Source organism: Bubalus bubalis, chromosome 5, assembly GCF_019923935.1.
Source record: "Bubalus bubalis isolate 160015118507 breed Murrah chromosome 5, NDDB_SH_1, whole genome shotgun sequence".
Taxonomy (NCBI): domain Eukaryota; kingdom Metazoa; phylum Chordata; class Mammalia; order Artiodactyla; family Bovidae; genus Bubalus; species Bubalus bubalis.
Window position 1 is genome coordinate 114,124,913 of NC_059161.1, and position 27,537 is coordinate 114,152,449.

The following is a 27,537-nucleotide window of genomic DNA, read 5'->3' on the forward strand; positions in this document are numbered from 1 at the left end:
TGTGTTAAAACCCAGTCTTGAATGAAAAAAAAAAAAGTCTATGAGCACTGTTCATATGAATCAGTGATTAAACAGTGTGGGTGGGTTGGGGGTGGGGGTGGGGAGTTATATACAGGGAGTCGAGCTTTTCCCATTCAGCTATGAAGTGCAGGCTTGAGGTTTCCAGGGACAGAGACCGGATAGGTCTGGAGATCTATTTCCACTGTCTCTTGCTCTGCCTTCCAGAGTGACATTTCTTGAAAAGTCTCCTCTATGCACTTTCTCTTTCTTCTGGCCTTCCATGGCTGCTCACACCTTGGTTTCTGACCCTCTTCTTATAAAAGGGTTTTCACCAAGGCAATTAATGGCTGTCCTGGAAACAATCTAGCAGAAAAATGTTAATACCCATGTCCCTTGCTTCTTGGTGACCTGCATTGCCCATCATACTTGTCTTCAGTGTCCTCCTCTTGATAACTGTTTCTAGCTCCATGCATCTCCCCTTATCCTCGGCTAGTCCTTCTTCAGTCATTAAAAGGGGTTTCTCAAACTCAGTTCTAGGTCCTCTTTTCTCTATTTTTCCTGGGATGGTTTCATCGGTATAAGCGATTGCTTTGTTTACTGTTGGGATTTAAAGGCACAATTCCCACAAAGGCCTGAACATGCCGAGAAGTAGAGTCAGGCAGGCATCAGACTCTGCATTTCATTTCGGGTGAAGCTGAGTCACAGGCTGCAGTCTTGAGTCAAGTCCAAAATGAGCTCCTCACTTAATACCTTCTTGCTCCCAGTTGGTTTGGTTCGCTCAGTCACAGGCACAATAATACGTCAACTGTAGCTGCAGGCCTGCCCCTGCAGAGGCAGGACCTGCCAGGGGATTGGCATGTACAGGAGGAAAGGACAGAAAGGAAAACACACGAACTGCAGGTAGTCCTTTTAAGGCGGAAAAGAGAAAAAGAGAGAGAGAAGGGGAGGAAAAATGAGTGCATGTAAGCAGAAGCTAGTGAAGTGTTAAACCTGCCCAGAAAAGAAACAAGGACACAGACATGTCAGACCTTCATCTTCTCCATGATGAGTCAGTCTTAATCATGTGGGGGAAAGAAAAACAAAAGAACAAAACAAAACAGAGAGGTAGCGATTCTCCAGTCCTTTTCCCGGAGAGGCAGAAGTTTCCCTTCCATGAGACTGAGGAAGCAAACTCTACAGATCGCCACCTGCACTCAGACATCCTTAGTCAGAAGCTCTGCTCTGAGCTGCAGCCTCCCTTGAGCCTCCATGTCTAACTGGCCACATCTATTCTTGGCGCCTCCAACCCCCTCTATGTGCAGTGTGCAGAGGGGTCCAGCGTGTCCCTTCCCCCGACCTGGAAATCTCCCTCGACCCCCCAGCACTCTCGAACGAAGGCAGGGCTTCTCTGCAGAGGCCGTGGGTCTCCGTGGAGCAGGTGCCTTTCCTCCCCAGCACCTCCGTTCCTCTTGATAGTCCACTCCCTCCTCGTCCTCCAGCCATCTGGGCCGTCTTCCAGTTCATTACGTGTGCACAGTCACTTCCCACACATGGCGTGTCCTGTGCCTGGACTCACTGTCCTAACCCGACCAACTTCTCACCCTTCGGGGCTCAGGTGAAATGTCACCTCCCCAGGGAAGCCCTCCCCAAGCTCTCACCCTGCCATGCTCCCATTCTTCATCTTTAACTACAGTGCTCCTCACTGAAGGCAGCTGGCACAGTTATCAGAATCTCCAAATGTGCTCACTTGAAAGATGATGAACGAAGGTGCTCGTCAGGGAGACTCTGTTCCAGGTGCTCCCAAGATGTCCAAGCCACCATCTCCTTGGACCCTCGCCTCTGGCTTAGCAGCTCCATGTCCCTGGCAGGGTGAAGATTGGAGGGGGCATCGTTCACTCCAGGGAGTATTCCGCAGGCCCCTCAGCAAAAAGAGCAAGAAAGCTGCATTCAAGACCTGCCCTGATGGGGACACGGTGCGGCCCTGGGAGCAGGTGCGTCTCCAGGCGAGGATCCTGACATGAGGCTGTGGTTCGGCTTAACTCCCGAGGCCTTGGAGGCTCTCACATCCTTTAAGGAAATGCTGAAAGCAGAATGGAGTGTGTCAAACACAGGTACCTAGCGAAGCTTGAAGAATCTAATTCTGCAGGAGGGCATCTTCTCCTAAGTGCTGCAGTTTTGTTGTAAAGAGAATCAGCCTTCCACTGAGGAGGGAAATCAGATTCATTTCAGTCTCGAGTGATCCACAGTTTCCTGGCCAAGTAGATGGAGCTCGAGTTTGTTTTTCCCTGTCATTACTGCTCGGTCCAGTGTTTCCATTTCAAAAGGCGTGCGTGTGGACTGAACCAAAGCGGGGATTATTTAGAACACTGCGCCTGCTGATTTCATTTAAATGGCCCCAACATCTCTGGCTAATAGTAGGTGCATTCTCAGGGAAGCACACACATTTGGCTGGGCCTGGAGAATTTAAGATCAGGTGAAGCAATAGTAACGTGGGCTTTTGTACGACTGGGCATCCTCTTCCAGGGGTTTTCCCGTGTGTTCCTAATCTGCCGCCTCCCTTCTCCAGGGATGCAGAGCAGGACGGCAGGGCTGTAGTCCCTTCTGCAGGGACTCAATGTTCTGTTTGGGCCCAGATTTCCGTTGTGTGCAGGGATGCCTAATAAATGCTCAGTAAATGTTACTTGAAAATAAGCTAGCATGGCCCTCAGTGAGACGCCGACTTAATTTCTCATGTAGAAAGACACATACTATGTTGAAATGATGCCCCACAAAGGACGAGCTCCCATCTGCAGCAGACCTGCCCGTGTCTGTGTGCAGCCGTGGACAGGCCAGGTGCCAGGTGCCTTAGCGATCAGGCTTTCCCTGGGTTTCCTGTTGTCTCAGGGAAGAGATGAATGTGGAAGTAATGGTCTCATGGTCAGAAATGTCAGAACCTAGCGTGTCAGCTGGTTTCTGGTTCCTACCTGCGTGCTCTTTAGTGATTTGGGCTTTAAAATTGTTCAGGGCAGCAGCACTGTCACTCGGGCCATGGCCAGCCCTTACTCACCAGGCCTCCGGCCTCTTCTGAGCCCCTATCCTGTGAGAACAGTTTCTTGGATCTTGAGCCTCACACAAAGGGTCAGTGTCAGCCCCGCCTGAGCCTGTCGGTGAATGGGGGTGATGACTGAGATGCGTGTGGCATCTCTGCGGGACTGTCCAGGGCCGGGGGCGTGGGCCCCGGGCTGGGCGGGGCCAGAGCAGCAGCTGCTGTGATGCCCAGGACCCTGCAGGGCTGGAGTGGAAGGAGGCGCAGTTGGAATTCTCTGCTGTCGCCTGAACATGGCCCCCTGGTAGCCATGAAGCCAGGCGATGTGTGACTCTGTGTTCCTCTCTTCTCCCCCCACCCCTCCTTTTCTTCCTCCAAATGCGAATCAATAGACTTGTATTCACAGCCCTACACGATGTCAAGGAGAAAAGAGTAGCCTTTTCATCAGGAGAGGAGCGCAGGGAGCAGCCCCTCCATGCAGTGGGGAGGGGGAGGTGGGGGGAGGGGCGAGGGGGACAGGAAGCGCATGGGGGAGGGGAAGGAGGCGGGGAGGGGTGAAAACCTGGGACAAGAAGGGGGATGTGTGGCGTGGCCTGTGAACACACACGTGGCCTGACCATCCTCGCGTCTTCCTGCAGGCCACCTCTGAAAGGGGTGGTGACTTTTCTCCCCTGCTGGAGGGAACATTTCCTCTCTTGCTCCAAAGCTCTTCTGGAAGAAAAAAAAATGCTACTTAGGTGAAAACTGGATGCTTTTTTCTTCAGTAAGTGGCTGACAGCTGGTCAGACATGTCGAAGTAGAAGGCTTTGTGAGGATGTGATGATGCTGGGTAAGATGCAGTCTTGAGCAAACCTAGCCAGTGTATGGACCAGGGTGATGCTCATGTGACTGAAACAACAACAGTAGTAACAATTGAGCAGGGCGTCTGTTGTGGGATTGGCTGGTGGCAGAGGCTCCGTGTTAGGAAGTGTGACTTCCGGTCCTGGAGTCTCCCTTGACTTAGGTCTCCTGGGACTCACTGATGCTAGAGACAGGCATTGATGTGTTCTGTGTGTGACCTTTCCTGCGACCTGATGCTAAGTTCTATCCATCTATCGTGGAGGACAGCCTCCTTTTTGGCCTTTGGTGTTTTCCAAATCCCCTACAGATACAATAGCAAAGGGTAAACAAGTTATAAGCCCCAAGGACAAAAAGATTGGAAGAGGAAGCAAAAGTGGGTGGAAGATGGGACTTTTCCTTGGAAAAAGATAAAGTGAGGGGCAAGTGATTTAGTGAGTAAAGAAGGCTGAGGCTCCAGGGTCGGCAGGGAGATGTGGTAGCAGGAACCACGTGGGTTTGTGCCACGAACCAGGGGACCTGGGAAAAACAGTCACAGGTCCTGTGGAAGGCAGAAATTGGGGTGGGGGGTTCTTAAGACCAAGCATTGGCTCAGTCTGTGATAGATACTCCCACTCCAAAATTCTCTGCTCCCCGCAACTTTTTCATGGGTGAGAAGTCTATTTTTTGGAGGAACTGAAGAGAGCTCCAGTCCCCACCCTGAGTGGAGAACCCCTCCATCCTTCCTGAAGACTGGGAAGCCACAACAGGAGAACGGGGGATGCCTCCAACTGGAGACAGGAACATCCATGTGATCGACATTTGGGGAAATGGTCCTGAGGCCAGTTCCCGGCCTCATCCTCTTTAAAGGGTCCACAGAAGATAAACTCCACTGATAAACACAGAGAGTCCAGTCAGGCTTCTATTGGTTTGCTCTTAAATATGAAAGGAAGGCCAGAGATCAGCAGACAGTTGAGGAGGCTCTCCTACAGGAAAGACAAAGACAAAAACAAATGAGCAGAATGAAAGGACTCTCAGGAGATGCAGACTAAGCTGCCACAAAGGGGGACCTCAGAAGCTTTGACTGACATCCTCAGAGAGCCAGGAGAAGATGCTGTACACAGGGAGCAAGGGCAGGTCTATAAACATCACACCACAGGAAGACACAGTGAAACTAGTCATCTGTTCTAGAATTTTCTAAGAATATCAGGAGGAGAATTGGAAATTAAAATCAAGGACATCTTGATAAACGAGAGGAGAAAATATAAGACAATTAGGGAACTAAGCCAGAAGATTAACATCCATTTAACAGGAATTCCACAGAGAATGAATAATATAGATGAGAGAAAAATTTCAAAGACAATACCCCCCAAAAAATCTCAGAATTGGGGAACATGGGTTTTCTATATTGAAAGTGAACATGGAGCGCCTGACACAATGGTAGCAAAGAGAGCCACATTAGGAAACATTTTTGTGAAATTTTGGGCAGCCATGGGTAAAGAGAACACCCTCAGTATTTACTGAGGGAAAATAGAGCCATTTCACATACAAAAAGATACCAATTGACATTCATCAGATTTCTCAGCAATAATGCTTAGGCTTAGAAGAAGATGGAGGAATGGCTTCAACTTTTGGAGAGTATATTGATTTTAATCCTAGACTGCTATTTGCAGTTGAATTAACTATATATAAGTTGAGTGAGATTAGAGTAAAACCATTTTCAAGGAAGGAAGATCCCCCCTGAATGACCACCTAGGTATGTACAATTTCCTGGCAGATTATTAAAAGATAGGTTGTATTAAAACAAGGAGGAACAGCAAGGAGAAGAAACCTAGGTCCGGAAAACAGGGGAGAAACTTGGGATCCTTTATGCTCCCAGGAAAGGGAAGCTACAGAGAACAGCTGAGAACAAGGGCAGGGAGGCTCCAGAAGGAAAGTCTTCAAAACCTGGTGCCTGTAGATTACTAGACAGATTTTAGAATTCTTCAGGGAATTTGGGGGAGATTGAGTGATCATGCTCAGTTGCTCAGTCATGTCTAACTCTCCTGTGACCCCGTGGACTGTAGCCCTCCAGACTTCTCTATCCATGGGATTCTCCAGATAAGAATACTAGAATGGCTTGCTGTTTCCTTCTCCAGGGGCTCTTCCTGAGCCGGGGATGTAACCCACATCTCCTGCTTGGCAGGTGGATTCCTTACCCCTGAACCACTTGGGAAGCCTGATTTAGTGACAGGTCAATGAGACAAAAAGGCAAATATTTCTGGGAAAAGCAAAAAGTTGCTCTAGAAAGGCAATGGTTAAATAATCATAACAATGTCAATACTGAACATTGATATAGTTGAAAATCGTGACATTTATATTGAGTTGGCAGAGGGAGGAGCAGGGTAGAGATTGGTGGTGATCAGGGCTGAATCCTCACCTTCTGTAGTAGAAAGTCGATGGGTAATTGTTAAAACTGTTAAATCAAGAATATCAGAATAAGCACATTAAAAAAAGAGAGAGATAAGGAAACAAATGCCAGACAAAGCAGCTAAAAGAGAAGAAAGTGGTTACTTTTGAGGAATTGCATTTGGAATGCTGTTTTCAATCCTGTGCTTTTTGTAGTAGTAACTGGGAAAAATGCGTATGATGCCATGAGAGTCTCTTGAACAGCAAGGAGATCAAACCAGTCAGTCCTAAAGGAAATCAACCCTGAATAGTCATTGGAAGGACTGATGCTGAAGCGCCAATACTTTGGCCACATGAAGCAAACAGCAGACTCATTGGAAAAGACCCTGATGCTGGGAAAGATTGAGGGCAGGAGGAGAAGGGGGTAACAGAGGATGAGATGGTTGGATGACATTCCCGACTCGATGGATGTGAGTTTGAGCAAACTCTGGGAGACGGTGAAGGACAGGGAAGTCTGGCGTGCTGCAGTCTATGGGGTTGCAGAGTCAGACACAACTTAGCGACTGAACAACAACACCATAATTGATTCTGAGCCTTTTGGTTAAGATCAAGTGTAATGTGGGGGTTTCCCTGGTGACTCAGTGGTAAAGAATCCACCTGTTAATGCAGGAGACACAAGAACTGCAGGTTTGATCCCTGGGTCAGGAAGATCCCCTGGAGGAGGAAATAGCAACCTACTCTGGTGTTCTTGCCTAGGAAATCCCATGGACAGAGGAGCCTGGTGGCCTACAGTCCATGGAGTTGCAAAGAGTCGGACACAACTGAGTGACTGAGCACACACACACACACACACACACACACAGTTGATGTACAATATTGTTTTAGTTTCAGGTATACAGCAAAGTGATTCAGTTATACATACATATATATCTATTTTCTTTCTAAAATTCTTTTCCATTATAATTTATCACAAGATATTGAATGCAGCTCCCTGTGCTATGCATTCTTATTCTTTATCATAGTGTCTTATTTTGATTACAGTTTTTTAACTGAAAAAAATAACGTGCAATGTGGGCAGCCAGACAGTAAATCTTTATAAAGGCTTCATGTGAATGCATCAGAGGATGGAAGGGTTCACCTTGGGATCAGCTCTGGTGCAGTGTCCTCTGCCCGCTTCCTGGGGTGGGGGACACCCTCGCTGAGGTGTCTGAGACCTGTGAGGAGCTCTGTCTCCTGGGAGCCATTCACACACATCAGTCAGCAAGCAGGGAGCTGACACATCCTGGGTGGTCATTGTTAGAACTCTCATGGACATGGCGAGATCTTCCGTGGACATATACAAAGTCTGGGGATGCATTTGAGTAGACGGAGGGCTGAGACCAGAGATGAGATGCCCTCAAGGGGGTCCCCGGGCTTCAGAATCAAGGTTGCTCTTCCAGTGGTGAACGTGTCACTTCATAAATCCTTGTTCCTTTGAGCCAAATGGCACCTTTGTGGTTTGAAGGAGTTTGTGTGCCTTCCAGAGTCTTTAACTTGCTCTCAGGAGATCCAAGCCTGGGAGGCTCTGGTTCATTCTGGAATATTTAGAGCTACAATGACAGAGTCAGATTTTAATCTGTAGTATTTTATCATCCACCCCTTTTAATATCTTACAGGAAGAAAACGCAGCAATACAATATCTACAAGTCCACCCCTCCTTCCTCCTCACTGGGCTCCACGTTCGCGGATCCATCATCCCCAGGCTGATTTCAGCACAAAGTCGGTGAATGGGAACGGTGCAGAGAACCTTAGGAGTCTCACAGGTTGAGTTCCCTGCCCTGCTGCACCTGCTCAGACTGTGCTTTCTGCCCGGAACAGTCTGGGGGGTCTCTGCTCCTGGCCAGTCCCACCCAAGACCAGCCTCTCCAGTGGTCTCCGCACCATCTCCACCTGCCTACCTTCAGATGCACTGCCATCTTTGGTCCTTTCCTATCAATCTATATTTTTTCTCCATCACTTTTCACAGGTGTAAGCTGTGATGTGATGAGTTTTAGGTGGGCAAGGATGGGCTTCTGGCCTGCTCTGTGCTACTTTTCCTGAATGTCACACATTTCAGGTATGTATTTACCTGGCCCATAATAAGTACATGATGAGATGAATGCTTATGCCATGAACGAAGTGCCAAAAGGCAGTCTAATCATTGATGCGGTCTTTTGTATAAACATTTTTAACCTGTAGCTCAGACGAAGTTCTTGAATTCCTTACCCAAGGTCACAATGCTGGCAGGCAGGGGTGAGGTTGGGGGGCCCCGGCCTACCTCTGGGGAAGGACTCACCCTGACCCAGCTCCCTCTGAAGCGGTCCACCTTGTCGCTGTCCCTGCTAAGAAGAAAGATGAGTGCAGACACAGGAGTGGAAGGTGACAGTCCGCATCACAGCACCATTGCCTGGTTTCGGTTGGGTTGTTCTCCTACCTTATGGCTATTTAAATACAGTTTTGATGATTTTGTTTGCTTTAGATGGAGAAAAAAAGGATTCATAGAAGGTATAAAATTGCATATTATTTACTCCAGAGGAAAGAACAGTCCCCCTAGTAAATATGCATTGAAGCATTTTTATTTGTATTTGTATTTTTTAAGGTGTTTAAACAGACCCAGTAGACCATAATATCTCTTTTCAGAGTTGGTGCCATCTATTGATTAAATATGCATTTATACGTTTCTTCTCCTACTTTTTCTTTAAATAAAAGAGACATATATTTTAATCATTTAATAGACTAGAAGAATTGATCAGTAAAAATACATATTTATGTGTTTGCTCAAGAAAAGGTTTTATTAGGCATACACATTTGAAAAACTAAAATATTTCTTGTTATACATTGATGTTTCTTAAACATGAATTTAATTAAAGGTGCAGGGCATGTGTAGGTGTGTGTTATAGGAAATAGTTTGGTTGAATAAATGGGAGGTTTTTAAAACACAAATATAACTGAAGGGAAATAGAGAAAGAAGATGAATTTGGAGTAAGAAGGTCCTAGGTTCTCTGCCACTTCATGGCGCTGGAGAAGAGACTGGGTTTTCTCTGAGCTGGTCTGTGTCTGCATCTGTGCAGGTGGGAATCAGAGAAGATGTACATGGAGTGCCCGCCACTGTGCTGAGTCCAGTAGAGGCTGAGGCAGGTTGACTCCTGCTGCCTATCAGCTCTCGAGAGGGACCAGAGGCTGCAGGGAGCCTCCAGGACACACACACCTGGGACTCAGATGTGTGTCACGTGCATGCTGGGGTGCAGGAGCCTCAGATGCACCCCCAGCTCCAGCCCTGGTGGTGATGACCAAGTAAAGCATTGATTGTTTTACTTCTTTAAAAGCACAGTTCTTATTTTTTTTAGAAACCGCCCCTGTTCTGTTAGACCAGAAAAACTCATTGGCAATTGGCAGTAGGCATAGCTACTTAATGGCAACTGTGAGGATTTCACTTTAGGACACCTCTGTGTTTGAATCCTAACTCTCTTAGCTGTGTGACCTTTAGCAAGTTGCTGAACCTCTCTGAGCTTCAGTTTCAGCCTACTAAAATCCAGTGGTAGTAATGGCCAAGTTGTGGGACTATGATGAGGATGAACTAAGACGATACATGTGAATATGTGTCCATGGCAGGCACTTGGGAAAATGTTTGCAATCTCAGTGAAGGTGGAGGGCAGACCCACAGGGTCGGTCACACAGACCATGAGCCTGAGCACACACACTGAGCTGGGAAGGAATCCAGGCCCTGGTGGGTTCTCGAGAGGACACTTGGGGGCAGAAATATTTATAGTGTTACTGTGTGTGCCCATCGGAGAAGGCAGTGGCACCCCACTCCAGTACTCTTGCCTGGAAAATCCCATGGATGGAGGAGCCTGTTAGGCTGCAGTCCATGGGGTCGCACAGAGTTGGACATGACTGAAGTGACTTAACAGTAGCAGTAGCAGTGTGTGCCCACCTTCTGTAATACCCCATGTTGTTCATTTCACAGATCCTGGACATTGAGCGGGTCCATCAGAGGGGCGCCTCCTCAGGGAGCAGAGAGCACCACCCATGGCAGGCCTGGAGGCCGGGAGTGGGGCTGTAGGCCTTCCTGAGAGCAGCTGTGGAGCAGGAAGGAACTGCACCCCCATGAGGAACGGTCCACTTGAGCTAGCGGCTGTTTCAGGGGAAGGGCCGCACGGGCTGTGGACAGTAGCCAGGATAGAAGGTAGAAAACTGCAGGCTGCTTCTGAGTTCTCTCACCCGGAGATTCCCGTGACTTAGCAGCAGCCTGCCTCCTGTCCGTCATTTTGAGCACACCCCTGCCCCTGGCGGCCTCAACACACCAACTGCTCGATGTCTATAGCTTCACCTCTGGGGTTTGAGGATGCTCTAATTGTGGAGAACCGGGCCAATTCTCCTTGCATCCTTCGTGGAGAAAACCTTGATGCACCCATCTTCCTGCTGGGAAAACTGAAATCTAAGTGCTCCTAATAACAGAGTTGGGGGGCAAGGCGGGCACAGACCTAAATGTCCCAGTGACCCCCGTAGGCGGCCTCGGCTCCTGTCCCCTCCCCACCTGGAGACCAGGAGGAGGGAAGACAGTGAAGAACTGGCCTGAGCTTTGGTCACAGTGCCTTTCTTGCGCCCTGAGCCAGCCCCTCCCTCTGCCCACGAAGGCGCGCCTCTGCCCACGGAAGGAAGGAAGCCCTGCGCGCTGGCACCTCACCCACAGAGCAGCGTCCGCCTCGTGCTCGGGGCGAGGGTGAGTGGGGGGCAGACCGAGGCTCCCCAGAGCCCAGCCTCCCCGCTGCAAAGTGCCCGCGTGTCGCTCAGGAGAGTGGAGCCAATGCGAGCCTTGGAGGAGGTCTGCTCCGCGCCCCGCACAGATTGGTGCTGATGGTGCTTACCAGTTGTGTGTCTGTGCAAGAAAAAACCCGAGACGCTGCTTGCCTGCTCCCCCTCTCTCCTGCTCTCTCCCTCCCTTCGCAAACATTGGATTTAAACCTGCTCAGAATTCAGTGCAGAGGAAGGCGGCAGCGGCAGCGGCAGCAGCCGGCCCAGCCGCGGGGACCCCGCAGCCTCAAGATGCACCAGCCCGCCTGCTGGATCGTCTTCTCCGTGACGACCGCCCTGCTCTTCATCCCAGGTACCCGACAGGGGCTCCGGCTCCACGGGGCGGCTCCGAGGAGGAGCCGAAGGGGAAGGGGCAGGGACAGGGGTGTTTGGGGAGGGGGCGACCAGGGAGTATGAGCTGCGTGTGCGGGTCGAGGTGGGCTCGCGCCTGAGCACGCACCGCTCAGCTCTCCCTCACGCGCACACACGGGTGCTTGCAGCATAGCTCTGGGGTTAGCCCTCCCCGCGGCGGCGCGTCTGGTGAGCTGGGTTCGAGAGCTGCACCCGCTGTGAGGCACTGCTGTCTCTTGGCGCCCAGTGCCGGCTGGCTTTAACCAGTTGTGTCCCAGGGGTCGGAGGAGAGGGGCTTCAACTCCCAGCAGCCAGTCCTTCTCGCCACTCCTGTTGGGACCAGCAGGAGATAGGGGGGTGTCCTGGTTCCTCTGCCCATCATTTCGGCACCTCTCCTATCTCCAGGCATCTCTATTTTTCCATCTCTCCTCCTTTCTCTTCCCTCTCCCCTTCCTCCCTCCCTCCCTCCCACCCTCTCCCCACTCCTCTCTAGCCCCTTCCTCTCCCATCCCTCCTCCTTTGCTCCAGTATTTCTCCTCTTACAAGGCTCTCCCACCGCCATCCTTTCTTTATCCTTCCACCAAATGGGCAGATTGTGCCTTTGAAATTCAGAATCTCATTTTCCGCCTCCTCCTCCTTGCATCTGAAAGGCGACTTTCCCCTGACAGAATTTGGAATGTTCTCACCAGTGGAAGGGTGGGAATCTGGGTTTACCTGGTTCTCCTCAGCACCTTCCTTCTCTCCCCGGTGATTTAAACGTGGTGCCACCTAGCACAGCAGTAACTTGTTTGGGGGGAACAAATTCTGCAGCGACACAGGTGAGATGCTGCAATCCTGCCAGAACAAGCTTAGTGGAAGTGTTGCAAAACCCAACACGTTGTAATAGATTTGATAATTGCACGCGTGTCGTTCGCAAGCAGACAGCTGAATGCCTGCAGGCAGCCTTCAAACACTGCTGAAGGGACTGGGCTATGCTTCCAAGGGTTTAGACAGCATCTGAGAGTCTGTGGGGTTTCCACCCTCAGCCCCAGCCCAACAGAAATTTTCTTTTCTTTTTTTTTCCCCAAATTGAGATTCATGCATTTGGTTACACATTCACTTAAACCTTAAATCATGTGCGTATATACATAGATGTAAATACTAAGATTCTTCAGCCTTACGTATCCTGGTATGGGTAACACACACAATTTCACATTTTTATATTCAGAATTTCTTGGCTTTTTTTTTTAAGAACATAAAGGCCTAAGTATTTCTAAGCTACCAAAGTGAAATCAGAAAAATGAAAAGTTTATTGGGAAGTGGGAAGAAGAGGATGGTGTGGAAGGAAAAAAGAGGAATTCCATTGTATAATGTGATGCTGTTTTAAAATTGCATGTTTCCCAGCCAAGACGGGCTCTGCACAACCACGTTCCAGGCTGAGAAGTTCAGAATGGGGGCTGCTGCTCCTCTTCTTCCAGGTTCAGGCCTGGGATGGGGTTTCCACAGGCTCAGGAGGGAAGGCCAAGGGGCTCTCAGTACCTTCTGCAGCTGGATGGAGGGAGCCAGGTGGGCACTGTAGGTCCAGGTGAAGAGACAAACTTTCCCATGGGTGCCAGTCCCTCCCTGGGTGATAGCTCAGAGCCCCCAGCACCCAGCTCCCCCCTCCTCTCGCTGAGCCAGAGCAGAGTTGGCAGGACAGCAGCGCTGGGACCACCCTCCCACCCTTGGTGGCTTTGGGCTCCTCTCTGAACACTGCACTTCCAAAGTGGGGAGGGAGCGAGCCCCCGGAGGGTGCTGGAGCTGCATTGCAGTGCATCCTGAAGGGAGCAGAGCCTGTGATGCCTCCCCCTAGAGGTGCAGGGCACCCAGTACCCAACGGGCTCCTCTCCACTGTGGCGACAGATGCACCCCTACCTGAGGCAGGCTCTGCTCCAGGGCACGGCCTCCCCCACCCCCCGCCCCTTGTCCTCACCAAGATAAGCTCAGCGAGCCACGTAGGGGGAGACATTTCTGCTGGGAGGGCTGCTTTTCCTGGTGATTGTGCTGGAAGCTGGCCTTGTCCTCCAGGAGGAGGAAGAGGAGGAAAGTTGGCCCTGGAGGCTCCCAGAGAAAGGAAAGCAGCGTCCCTTCAGGAGGGTTCCTGCGGGGAAGCTGGGCCTGGCTGTGCCCAGAAGTTCAGGGGTGACTGCCGCCTCACTTCTTGTGCTTCCTTTACTGTTTTTAGACTCTACTCCTTTGTTTCTAATGATGCTTTTCCTCCCCTCGGGGTTAACACCAGCTCGTTAGCCGTGTACTTTCCCAGCATCTAAAGGCAGAGGCTAATGCAATAATGCAGCCCTGACCTGGTTGGGCCGCGATGCCATTTCATTCTGCAGCGTTCTGTTTCCTGGTGAAACGCGCGTCTCCATCCCAGAATAATTTTAAGGCTAATGTTGTTGTCACCTGATGCCTTGGCGGGGGCGGGGGCGGGGGGCAGGAGCGGGGAGGAGGAACCATGGCCGAACACTGCTTTTCTAGGCAGACTCTCTGGGACGGGAAAGGCAGTAACACATGGAAACCATAGTGAGCCCACACACGAGATGGGGAGGGGACTCGGTGGACAATTTAGTTGTCACTCTGGGCTTGAGAAGTTCCTGAGACCCTGCGTGCCAAGAGTGGGGGCTCAGGTGGCCCCAGACAGAAGGAGAGACTGGCTTGGGCAAGGAGCCTTCCTGATCTGGGGTTCTGGGGCCTTGGTGGGAGAGGAGTGGGTGGGAAGCAAGCCTGGGTGAAGAGTGGGGGTGTTGCAGATTAACATAAGAATCCCTACCCCCACCGCAGACGCAGACGGGCATTTCTAACAAGCACCCCCATCCCTGGTCCCTCTACACTCACTTTGTCTGTAGTTGAGAATCTGTCCACGGCCTGCAGCATTCGAGTCCAAACCTCTCTGGGTCTGCCTTCTTCCCTCTGCATGAGACCCGGCAGGGTAGAGGGGGTGGGTGTGGGGGTGCTGTCTCTATGGCCAAGGCTCAGTTTTGGAAGCACAGGGTCACCCCAGTCAGAGGCCCAGCTCCGTGGTGCCAGGACAGGCTCTGTGATCTGGAGGGCTTCTGTCCCCATGCTGAGATAACGACCTCCTGCTTGTCACCTTCTCCTGAGCTGTCCTCTGGGCCTCAGTCTACCAATCATCTGTAGCACGGGTTTGAGCAGCATTTGCTTCTTGTTTGCAACTGCATGGAGTAGCCAAAAATGTAGGCTAGCCGATCACAAGGTGAACATAAAAAACCCAGCCTGGTCTTCTGGTAATAGGGCAGAAAGAGGGGGCTGCTGCCCAGGAGGGGATCCGGCCTTCCTTGTGGAGGAGTTGGAAGGCAGGGTGGAGTCATTGTCACGTGGTGATAACCAGCCGTCCAGTCCCAGCTTTGTTTATCCATCAAGACCCTCTCCGGGTTCTGATTACACAGTTTGCAGAGTAAGATGCCCTCCTGCCTTAATTAAGAACAGGGTCCATGAAACAGGGAATTATTCCAGTATTCCTGCCCTTGGACCTGATGCTGTGGCCCATGGACCTTGAGCTTCCTGGGCCTTGGTTTCTCCGTGTGGAGGATGAGGGCAACCGATGTGGCCCCTTTGGTCCCCGATGCTTCTCTGAAGTTTTCTCAGGTGCTCCGCCCTCGGGCCTTGTGTCAGGCTTGGCCAGTCGGCACTCCGGGCTGTCTCCTGCAGCCTGTAGGCCGTGACCTCCGGTCCTGGGCTGGCTGGACCCGAGTCCTGGGCTGTTGCCATCGCCCGCAGCTGGCTGGGCGGAGACAAGGCCTGGATGCCCAGCCCGGCTCTTCCTGTGGGAGATCTTGGGCGCCGGCCCACAGATGGCTGGGGGCTGCCTGCGAGCCCCGTCAGCAGGGGTGGGCGTTCGCACCACTCGCGATGCTGGGTGGCACCTTCCAGACACGGGGGCTGGACGGGCGCTCAGAGGAGGGAGCCAGGCTGGCCTCACCAAGGGTGGCCCCGCTCTCCTCTGCCCACTTGCCTGACCCTGCTGAAGGTGCCAGGCTTCAGGCCAGCCTCATCTGTCCTCTAGTGCCTTCATGTTCTTGGTGGGAAACTGAGCCTTTGCTTCTCAACCCGCGAGGCCTTGGCTGCCTGCCTTTCCCTGAAGTGGGGAGGCAGTAACAGGAGTGGGGGGAGGATGTGGCTCCTTTACTAGATTTCTACACAACTCAAGTCTGTGCCCGAAGGTGGTGGTGCTTGTAGGGCCCCACATAGCACTGAGGGTAATCCTGGGAATGGGCAGGAAGAGACCCTGTATCAGGGATAAACTCGAAGACAAACGTGCTTGCTATTCCCTTCCTGTAGGTGTGAGAATACACATCCTTCCTTCACTAAATCCACTCCTGCCCCACATACACACACACACACACACACACACACACACACACAGGCCTCCAAGTCAGAGCTCAGCCTCCCTCCCCATCACATCCACAGCCCCACAAGGAAGGCAGCCTGTCCCTCAGGACTTGCATCTCTGCTCCTCCAGGGCTCCCTGCTGTAGCCACAAGCCTGGGTGCTCTCCTGTGGGTGCCCGTGGGGGCTGGCCTCCACCTGGCCTGTACCACACTCCACCATGGCCATGCACGGGAGCGCTTCCCCAGCCATGTAGGGACCCTGAGCATCCCCCCACCCGCCCTGGGCCTGGAGCCTGACCCTGGTTCCCCAGCACCTCCCTCCCCATAGATCCATCAGTGCCCAGAGGCTGGGGGCTCCCCTGCAGTTACTAGGCTAACTTAATTAAATGTTTGCCGAATGCTTTGAGACACCCCTGGGCGATGTGCTGGGTAAGTGCGAGGCATTATCATTATGGTGCAGGCACTTTCCTTTAATGAGCAGAGACGCTGCGCTGAGACACCCCCGAAAGGCCCAGATGGATCGATGTGGTGGGATACAGGCCATTGATTGGAGCGGCTGCTTGCACGTTCCCGGGAAATGGTAAGTGACACCCACCCCAGGAGGACCAGCACCTTCCACATCTCAGGGTACAAATCCTCTGAAGCAGCCTGAGTGGCCACTCCTGCCCATTTCCTCTTAGGGAGTTTACAGAGGCTGTGTCACCGCTCTTAGACATTTGCTTAGTGGTTGTACCAAGGATAATGCCACATTCCTGCCTTGTGGTCTACCTGGGACATTCATCTTGGGTTTTGCTCATTTGTCAAAGCGATCATGAGATAGGCAGGGGAGATACTATCCAATCCTGAGCTTGTCTTTTCTTTGCTTAAAACCCTACACAGACTTGTGGTTGCTTTAGGACCGGAGTCCAAAGCAATTTCAACCTGGTCCCCAGGCCATGGCCTGCCCTGTGCTCCGTATCGCTCAGGGCTCGGTCCCCAAACACTGTGCTCTCTCCTTCCCCAGCGGTTTCCCCTGGGAGGTCACCTGACCCTCCCTTTATGATGTTTCTGGATAAATGTCCTTTCCATCCTTCGGGGCTCAGCTCTAGTTTCTCTCTCCTAGGAGAGTTTTCTAGATGCTCTAGAGTAGGTTATGTTTCCCTCCTTACTGCCCAGTCCAGGAGGCCAGGTTTCTCCTATTTAACACTGTTGAGTCCAGGTATTTTAGAGTGATTCTTCCTGTTATGTCTCACTTTGCTGCCTGGACTGTGGTTCCTCGGGGTAGGAAATGCATCCAGTCACATGACGGGGTGCCCTGCACAGTGACAGATACAGAACACATGCTCACAGAGCACCTGTGAACTGAACAAATGAGGAGATGGACGAATGGACACGTGCACGGGTGACCAGCCAGGTCACACGAGTACCAAGTGTCAGCTTCTCCGCTCCACCCTTTTCTGTTCCTCCATCGAATCTTCAGGCATCTGGGCCCCTGGGTTGGGCCTCCGATCAGCTTCTCTGTGTTGAGAGAGAGGCTTTGCTAATGGGAGGTGGAAGTGCTGTAGTGATTACTCATTCCGGTCTTCACGCTTGTCAAAAAACACCAGCCCAAGCTTCCAGCCACACACACGCGTGGCAGCTCAGAGCTGCGGACAGTGCTTCTGCATGTCACGTCACCTGTCGCCACAGAGACACCTGTGAGTGAGGGTCTCTCAGTAAACATAGACTTGAGTCCTGATGTCGGCCGTCGGCCTCATGGGAACCAAAATCACTCAGGTTTAAGCAAATCCAGGAAGGTGATGCTAGTGGTAAAGAACCCGCCTGCCAATGCAGGAGACGTAAGAGACTCCAGTTCAATCCCTGGGTTGGGAAGATCCTCTGGAGGAGGGCATGGCAACCCACTCCAGTATTCTTGCCTGGAGAATCCCATGGACAGAGGAACCTGACAGGCTAGAGTCCATAGGGTCACAAAGAGTTGGACACGACTGAATCGACTTAGCATGGAAACTCATGAGGTGGCCCCAATTATTAGAAATTCAGACTCATGCTCGCAGTGCTAGCAGGGTGCATGCTACAAGGAGGAGCTGTGTCCTCAGTAAGTAGGATGCTGGGTTTAGGGCAAACAATGATAGCACAGGGCGAGTCATGCCTGAGCAGGTGACACCTCAACGGATTCGTGTTCACAGGACCAGGTCAGAGGGCTCAGCCAGAGGAAATGGAGACAGGGCTTCTCGTGTTTGTCCTGTCACTTCTTACAGCCGAGCTGACTTCAGTCTTACTCTTTCGTGGCTGTGGGCTTCTGAGCAGCAGGGGTCTTGCCTTACTCCTGTCTGATGATGACGACACAAGTCCCAGTCACATTTGCTTGTCTGACACGTTGCATATTGAGTGATTACTGTGTGACAGGCACTGCGCTGGGAACATGAAGCCTGAACAAAGTCCTCATGGTCCCTGCTCTCAAGATGTTCATGGCCGCATGGGAGAGACCGTGCGTCTCAACTCCATGCCCCCATGGAGGGAAGTTAGGCTGATGTGAGTCCTGTTGGAGGACAGGTAGGGGCTGCCTCGGTTGCCTGCAGGAAGGGCTTGACTTGCCAGGGAGGCAAGACCACTTGTCTGTGAAAGTGACAGTTGAGCTGAGATCTGAAGGATGAAACACAGAAATTATCCAAACCCAGGGAAGGTATGGAAAGAGACAGACAGAACAGGACATGCAGGGACCAGGAGCAGTGGGGACCAGAGGGCATCATCCTATTTGTCTGGAGCATGGAGGAAGGGTGTGCGGTACAGGAGGAGGTCAGCAGCCCTGGAAGCTCGTGTTAGTTGTCTTGGTCTTCATTCTAGAAGTGATGGAACACCACTGATGCAGCTCATCTGCTAGGGGTGAGCATCGTGACCTACATTTCCATCTCCCTACTGTACAGGTGTAGAGGGGGTTAGAAGGGAGCAGACTCAGAAGGGGTGGGCCAGCCGGAAGGCCTCTGCAGTAGATCAGGTGGGAAGTGGCTGCGGGTGTCGGACTAGAGAGACGTGGGTGACATGGAGCCTCTCTGGGAGAGTCAGAGCTGCCCCAGATGCATCTGAAGAACCCACGTCTAAGGTAAACCCATGGCGAGCCCTGGCAGCACCCGGCAGAGAAGAGGCTCTGTCCTGCACGTCCTGCTTACAGACCATCTCCTTCAGCTCATGCGTAGTTTTCCCCTGGAACCATCACTCCTGGAGGTCTCATCATCTCAGTCCCTTCTCTGGTGTCCTCTTAGCAGCTAATGTAGGAGCTTAAAATTGCATCATTCACCTCCCAGTACATTAAGGAGATCACAAAGGGCTCCAGCACTATCATCTGCTGGATCCTGCCTGGGGCTCTTTGCTCTTAAGTAACCAGGCATTTTAGAGATGCTTGGATTGGACTCAAGATTGATTATTGGGAATTAGGATTCAATCTTCTCACCAGTGTTACTGTGATGTCATGAAAGCAGGCATGACCTCCCCGTCACGCCCACCACCTGGGTGAGTCCTGTTAATTTTATGTAGGAAAGCAGAGCCCTGGGAGCTGAGAGGGCCTCTGGAGAGTGTCATATCCCTTCCTTTCACTCCACAGTCGAGAGTGTTGAGGCACAGAAAGCCCAGTGTCTCATCTAACGTCACACAGTCAGTAGGGACCAGCCAGCATGTCCACATGGAATTTCAACATCCTGTGCTCACAGCCCAGCTGGTGGCGTTTTTACACAGCATTGAGCTGTTCTGAGCCTCCCCGTGAGGTCCCCTGTTGGAAAGTGGACCTGCAGCCTCGGCCCCTGCTCTGTTCCCCAGAGCTCTCTTATATTAGTGCGCAAGGAGTGTGTGGAGCAAGGGACTTCTGAGTGCCCAGTACCCAAAGATTAAGTTGACAGGTCAGGAGCAAGAGAGAAGCTTGTCCTTCTCAGGGGCATCCTCATACTGTGAATGATGTCTATACTCGAACTGGGAGACTTCTAGAAACCAGTTGATCCTTGATGTGTGGAGAGAGATGCTCAGGGTGGTACATATCAAATACCCCACACATGTCTACCTGTCCTGTTTGGTCTGCACACTGGGAAAGGCACCTGCCTTTATCAGCACTGGACCATCAAACCCAAGAGAAGAAAATCCACCCAAAATGCTGTGAATGTTATAGTACCGATTCCTGGTGAAATGGGGACTGGCAGTGTATATAGAACCTCTGTGTACATCATAACCACTCTGTATGATCTATGATCGAAGTGAAGGCTTGCACCCCTTTCCTCGCTCCCTGCTCTGCCCTCACTATGGACCACAGAGGCCTGGGCATAGTTGATGGAGAGATGGGGTCAGGAGAGCTGTGGAAAACGTGGAATGGGAAGCCAGGATGCATATTCACAGTGACAGAGATCTAGGTGGCGGTGCTGGGTCCAGGTTCCGATGGGCATTTGCCTTCTAGGAAGACAAGCCTCAAGCAGCCTTTGCTTCTCTGAACAAGACAACCTGGTTTTTCTGAAGAGCCCAGTGCCAGGGGATCCCCAGCTCCTCGAAGGCAGAAGAATGTTGGAATAGAGAGTGTGGAGGTGGAAATAGCCCGTCAGCCTCCAGTCCAAGGGAGGCTGAGTTGCCTTGGGAGTCCCCTGGCTTCCTCCCACGGAGACGGCCGTGCCCAGTCTTACTTGGCACCAGGGTGGACGCCTCTTTGGGTGAGGCCCAGATGGGAAGGGATGGTGAAAATCACTTGGGATTCTGCATCCTTTTCTGATGAGTCTGCCCCTCCTCCTGTTTCAGGGGGAAGGGGCTTCCCTGGTGGCTTAGATGGTAAAGAATCTGCCTGCAATGCCGGAGGCCCAGGTTTGATTCCCAAATCAGGAAGATCATCCACTCCAGTGTTCTTGCGTGTAGAATTCCATGGACAGAGGAGCTTGGTGGGCTGCTGTCCATGGGATCACAAAGAGTTGGGCGTGACTGAGTAACTAACACACATATATACATTCAAATAAAACCATGAGCACAGAGGCTGGCGCTTGTAAGAGCTCAACACTTGGTCACTAGGATGAGTATTTGGGGCAAGCTGAGTTGTGATTACATGTGGGAAGTCCAAGAAGAGACATCGCTTCAGATCCAGGGGTCACAAAGAGTCAGACATGACTGAGTGACTAACACTTCCACTTTGGAGTGAAAGGGCACCGCCCTACACCTGCCCCCATGGTGCCCACGAAGATCGGCCCACACCTATATTATGACCTGGACAACTGCTTGCTTTCTTCTTTCATTTATTTATTTTTGGTATAAAATAAGGTATAAGGACATACTGTACAACATGGGGAATATAGCCAATATTCTATAATAACCATGAACAGAGTGTAACCTTTGCAAATTATGAGTCAGTATGTTATATACCTGTAATTTTGTAATATTTTACATTAACTTACTTCAATAAAAATTGTTTATTTTTATGGTGGCCACGGAGCCCTTCTGCCATGCCTTGTGGGAGAATGTGGAAGCAGAGACCTCAGGAGCTGCGTGAGGGGCCTTTTCTCCTGTGAACCCATCCCATATCCTCTATCTGGCTTTATTTTCAATTCTTCATGACTCTTTTTTGTTCTGCTGCTTTCGATGGTGACATCTGGGATGACGCCTGTGGTAGGTTTGTCAGCAAAACAAACCTGTCTCTCCAGTTTAACTCATCTGGGACACCGGCTCTCGGTTACCATCAGCAGACCTCTCACTGAGGCCTGTGTTTGGAATGTATGGTGGTTCAGACGGTAAAGAATCTGCCCACAATGTAAGAGACCTGGGTTTGATCCCTGGGTCGGGAAGATCCCCTGGAGAAGGAAATGACAGTCCACTCCAGTATTCTTGCCTGGAGAATCCCATGCACAGAGGAGGAGCCTGGCGGGCTACAGTTTGTGGGGTCACAAAGAGTCGGACATGACTGAGCGACTAACACCTGCCCAAAGAACTGGATACATGAGAAATATCTTTGTTATTCTCTTAGAATTTCCAAAGCTGCCTCTTTTGCACTGAATGTTAGTGGGAGGAGACAGAGCGGCGTGGCAGCCAAGAGCAGAGGTGAGAGCAGGAGGGAGTCAGGGTGGAGGTGGAGCTGGGGTTGGCTGGAGGCCAGAGACTGGGAAGGATGAAGACAGCATGAGGCCGCGAGGCAGGGGCTGTGGGCAGGATAAGGGGCAGAGGGTGCGGCAGAGACCCAGCAAGTGGGCAGCGGGGCCAGGTCTGAGCCCTGGGGCACTCCAGCCTCAGAGCAGAGGTCCTGCCCAAGGCTGAGTGGTGTGTGGGTGGTTTCGATGCCTGTGGCCCTCTGGGGCAGACTCCGCTGTGGGCAGAGCCCTGCCCAGGGCCCCTGAGGGTGGGCCAAGCAATGTAAAACACCAGAGACCCCAGATTGAGCACAGGGCATCCTGGTAGACACAGCAACTGCCTGCCTGCCCTTGCCACACCTGAGCCCCCCAACCCCCGCTTCCTGGGGGCTCAGAGCCCTGCAGGCTTGGTTGCAGGTAAGTGGTGGAAGTCTCTGCCTCATTCCATGACCCCATCTTCTCTGAGCAACCAGAGTAGTCCCACTCTGGCCTATTTCATACCATCCCTTTTTGCTATTAAAAAAACTGAGACCTACTGTACAATTAATATATCACTTACTGGAGTGGGTATCCATTCCCTTCCCCGGGGATCTTCCTGACCCAGGGACTGAACCGAGGGCTCCTGCATCGCAGGCAGATTCTTTACCATCTGAGCCACCAGGAAAACCCAGTACCTGACCAGTGGTCTCTCAACTTTGTTTTAGAGCCTGTGCATGCACTGTATTTATTGAGGCAGAGATGATCTGTGTCACTACACATATACAATAACAAAAAGGATGAGATAAAGAAATGAAAATAGGAATTCTAGTATTCCTTTCCTTTACTCGGTTTAGCACTCAGAGCATCCCTGGGGCCAGTACCACTCAGGTCCAGAACTCTGCTCGTGCCACTTCCCTGGGCCTGGAGTCAGGACAGAAACATCACATCGTCATTGGCAGAAGGCGTCCACGGCTCCTCTCTGGCTGCTCCTCTCAAGACTCAGCATGGGAGGTGTCCTTGACCTCACCCCGCTCCGTGTCCTGGTGCAGCACAGTTGCTCTGCAGGCCCCGTCTCGAAGCAGCTGTCATGTCCTTCGACAATTCCGTCTTTGTGGTAAAAATGAGTAACATGTCAGTGGATACAGACCAGGATTACGGATGTTCTCTTGTTTATCAAAAAGGACCATTGAGGGGAAGTAAATGCAGAATAGTCTTGGGGGAGGAAAAAGCGCTAAGCACGGGGACCCTCCGTTCCAGCTGCACGTGGTTCCTCACCCTAGTTCTCACCCTGTTCCTCTCTGCCCAGCTCTTCCCCAGGGACCACCTGCTGAAGAAACTTGGGTCCTGGCTTCCCCGGTGGGAAGGTCCAGCCCAGGTTGGGGGAAGGTTTAGAGGCCACGCTGATGGAGACACAGGAAGGAAGTAGGAGACACACAGGAAGAAGTCCGTTAGGAAGCTTGGTGACAGTTGGTGACACTGGATGGTTTCCTGCATGTTGTCCCACTGATAGTGCAGCCCCGAGGATGGAGTCTTAGGTCACAAGTTCCCTTCCCACCTCTGCTCCCCGAAGCCCATGGCCGTGTTGGCTGTGTAGCCATGTTGTTCAGACTGAGCCTGGCAGAGGTGCCAGATCACGGCTGTTCTTAGAGACACAGCCTCTGTGATGGGTGGCATCGGCTTGAGGCTCCCCAGGGCTTGGCCACACTCTCCTTAGGAGGACCTGGTGTCCCCGTGTCTGCCCAGGCTTCCTGTAGCCTCACTCTCACACTCCTGGATCAGAGGACCCTGGTCTCCAGTTCCATCCCATCTTCTCTTCAGCTGTCCCTGGTCCACATCTTGACACTCTGTCCTGTCTGGCATCTGGTTTTGGGAGGGTCCAAGCTGGTGTGGTGCAGGGTTGAGAACAGGCCCACCTTTGGCTCTTTGCTCCAGATTCCTGCCTTCCCCAGCTCCCTGTCATAGCACCCGCCCTGCTCTGCAGCCCCACAACACTCTCGGGCAGTCCTGGGAGAGCTGCGTGTATGGTCATGAACTCCAGGAAGGACTTGCTCTTCAAGATTCTCCTATGCAGAACCTTGGAGCCCTGGGCCTTGGAAGCCCTCCCCCGACTCTGAGTAAGTGAGACATCTTCATCCCAAGTTCTGCAGATTTCCCCTTGGGTTTCTGGTGTCTCTGGATTAGTGAAAAAGCTCCCTATTTCTCCCGCCACGTGACCCGAGTCTGTGTGGAGATGCAGCGCACACCTGGCCTTCTTTCTCATCTTCCTGGTTTGTTACCTGGAGCACATCCACTGGGGGGCTCATGAAGTGGGCTCTGCCCTCCAGTGATGCTTCCGTGGTGAATGGTTGTGGTCCTGCACTCGCCTCTGGAGCGTGATTTCCCTGATGTCGCCAGAGTCTTGACACTCAGCAGGACACTTCTTGGTTGTGGGGTGTGCCCGGTGCATCTCAGGATGTTTAGCTGTGTCCCTGGCCTCTACCCATCATACACGAGCAGCCCTTCTCCGGTTGTGACAACTGAGATTGTCTCCAGACACCGACACATGTCCCCTGGGGCACACAATTGCTCCTGGTTGAGAATCACTGTTGTGTGGTTTTAAATGGTCAGCACAGTCTCCTAGCAACCCCCTAACTTAGGTCAGTTGTCTTTCTCACCACTCTAATGAAGGACAGCCTTCTCTTTTATTCCAGAGGCCTGTACCTCTGATCCATCCTGGTTTCAAGTCTGTGAGAAGCTTCTAGTTTTCAGTTTGTTCCACTGAAAATTAGGTTTATCCCAAACCTGTAAATCAGGTCATCAACTTCTTCATCTATGCTGGGCGCTCTCTGATGAACGCTTTGTAGGGATGGCTAACAAGGGGAGTGCACTGATGATAACACTGTTAGGTGTGATGGTGGGAACATGTCTGGAGTAAAGCAGATATGAGAAGTCTTAGGCCACAACCACGTGATTAGTTTAGCTGGACTGACTCTCTCACTGGGTGTGCCATTTTCATTAGTCAAACTGTTCAAACAGCTCTCTTCTTTAGGGCAATCTTGGAGTTTACTGTATTAGCTTGAGGGTAGTCAGGAGTGAGAGTGACAGTCCAGATGGGATTCTTATGCATGAACATTTAAACCTTAACTAAAATGCAGTGTCTGAGATCATGGGTTGCAAACAGTAGTGTAAACCTACTCACGGTGGTGGTGGTAGAGTTTTGAGATCCATTAAAAATCCTGAGCCAGATTGAAATAGAAGGAATTTTGTCCAATAAAGAAGTGAGGATGGCCCTAAATATTAAAATGCACTCTTGAAAATTTGGGGGGGATATAGTTCCAGTGGTCATGTATGGATGTGAGAGTTGGACTGTAAAGAAAGCTGAGCGCTGAAGAATTGATGCTTTTGAACTGTGGTGTTGGAGAAGACTCTTGAGAGTCCCTTGGACTGCAAGGAGATCCAACCAGTCCATTCTGAAGGAGATCCGCCCTGGGATTTCTTTGGAGGGAATGATGCTGAAGCTGAAACTCCAGTACTTTGGCCACCTCATGCGAAGAGTTGACTCATTGGAAAAGACTCTGATGCTGGGAGGGATTGTGGGCAGGAGAAGGGGACGACAGAGGATGAGATGGCTGGATGGCATCACTGACTCAATGGACGTGAGTCTGGGTGAACTCCGGGAGTTGGTGATGGACAGGGAGGCCTGGCATGCTGTGATTCATGGGGTCGCAAAGAGTCGGACACGACTGAGTGACTGAACTGAACTGAACTGAACTGATAGTTGCTTTACAATGTTGTGTTAGTTTCTGCTGCACAGCAAAGTGAATCGATTATATGTATACATGCGTCTCTTCTTGTTTTGGATTTCCTTCCCATTTAGATCACTAAAGAGCCCTGGGTAGAGTTCCCTGGGCTATATAGTAGGTTCTCACTAGTTATATATTTTATACACATTATCAGTAGTGTATATATGTGAATCCCAGTCTCCCAATCCATTCCCCGCTTCCCACCTTGTTGTCCATACTTCTTGTTCTCTGTGTCTTTGTGTCTGTTAAAAAGCACTTTTGACTGGGGTGTTTGGGCTGGTTCTTGATGAAAGGGAGGGATCTCCGGTCAGATACTCAGAGTGTCCTGTGTTTACCCACAGTCCATTGGTAACAGGGATCTCAGGAGCTCCAGGTGCTGGGGGTGGGAGCAGACACAGGTGAGCCGGAGAAGAGGAGGCAAAAACCTAGCAGGAGTGCGGGAGGAACTCCCCCTGCCCCCCACCCAACTTCAGTCACTTTGGAGTGACCTGTGAGCTGCAGCATGAGCCCGTATTAGAGAGGCCAGTGTATCAGGGCTTCAAGCCTAAGGGGTAGTCAGATCACTGGGGCAGAAAGCAGACCAGACCCTGTCCAGCCCCACCCTGAGCTGGCTTCTCGTTCCCATGTGAGCATGTCTGACCTCACCCTGTGGAGGCTGACAGCGTTGCAGCCCTATGGCCTTATGGATGCCTGGGGATGGGACCCGTGCCCGCTGTCCGGATGCCTTTCTCATGGCCATGACTGGTCCTGAGGCTACTCCAGTCCTTGCAGAAGTGCTCTTGGGCTCCCTGGCTACTGCAGAGGCCTTCGCAGCCCTGGGAGGCCTTGCCTTGCCGTGTAAGGACTGACCTTTTGGGGTTCTGAGTCGAATTTCTCCTCTATACTCAGCTGATCCTGTGGCCTGATTTCTCTGCTGCGGGGTTGTTGACAACAGTAATTTTAGAAGCTAAACTGTTAATTTCTGCGATCTAGCTCACTGATTAGGATCTTTTCATGAACTCCATTATAAATGCCAGATTTGGTTTAGGTGAAAGCTGCTTCATGGTGAAACTCCATATTGGACGATTAGTTCGACAAGGTCACGGGTGCCGTGGGCGTCTGGTGAGCACTTGGTCTCTACCAGGCTCTGGAAGCTCAGGATTCAGGGTCTCTCCAGGAGGGGCAGCCAGAAAGCCTGCGGGCACCTCATGGTGTGTTCTCCTACAGCCTTCTCATTAACTGCTCCCTGAAAACATGAAGAAGAGTGAAAAACCTTTTCTTGAAGTTCCACCGGAGAGGCTTCTCAGATCTGTGAGGGGAGGGGGACCCTGGAGCCAACCCAGACACTGAGCTCCAGGGACTCCAGCTCTGAACGAGGTGATGGACATGATTACCTGGGTGATCGTCCACGGCAACGTGTTGATAGGCTGGTAAAGGGTCAGGGCGACAGCCACCAGGCGAGTGAGCTGCAGGCCTTGTTGGTGGAGCTCCTGGCCACATATCACCTGTCACTGCAGGATCTGACTCAAGGAACATGGGTGATGTTATTGCTGGGAAAGTACAGGCTGCGTTCATAACATGCTCTGGAGTATTTAATGACAGGGAGAGACCAGAAGCCCAAGTCTGGGGAGGCCACGTCCGTGTCCACAAACGATCAGCGTCATAAGGGACCTGAGGCACTGGAGCCCAGCACGGAGGCTCATGTGGGTTCACACAGCCACATGCAGAGGGGCCACGGGTGAGTGGGGGGCTCAGGGGTGGAAACGAGGTCTGATGAGTCCTGGCTCAGACACTTCTCACGCTCCTCCCTCTTGGAGAAAGTTCCCTATAGATCACACCAGAGAAAATCTGGTGAAGATCTGAAAGACTTTCTTCTCAACCTGGAACAACAAGCTGGAAGGGGTTGTCCAGGCAGTGGTCCTCAGCTGCTCAGACCCGCATCTCGTGGCCATGCATGACCTGCACCATGACCAGCTGGGATCATCCGAGGCCTCATGGAGGCC

At 51.6% G+C, this 27,537-nt stretch overlaps 1 protein-coding gene across 3 annotated transcripts in view; it reads left to right on the plus strand.

The window, feature by feature from the left end:
- Nucleotides 1–9,697: 9,697 nt before the first annotated feature.
- OPCML (opioid binding protein/cell adhesion molecule like) overlaps nucleotides 9,698–27,537 on the plus strand; it is a 1,072,271-nt gene continuing 1,054,431 nt past the window's right edge. Inside the window, exon 1 of one of the 3 annotated variants that reach the window (XM_025287319.3) lies at nucleotides 9,698–11,333. In XM_025287319.3, the coding sequence (XP_025143104.1) occupies nucleotides 11,084–11,333 (250 nt within the window). In that variant the 5' untranslated portion in view covers nucleotides 9,698–11,083. The remainder of the gene's footprint in view (nucleotides 11,334–27,537) is intronic. The other 2 variants (XM_025287318.3, XM_025287321.3) reach the window with 2 other exon arrangements.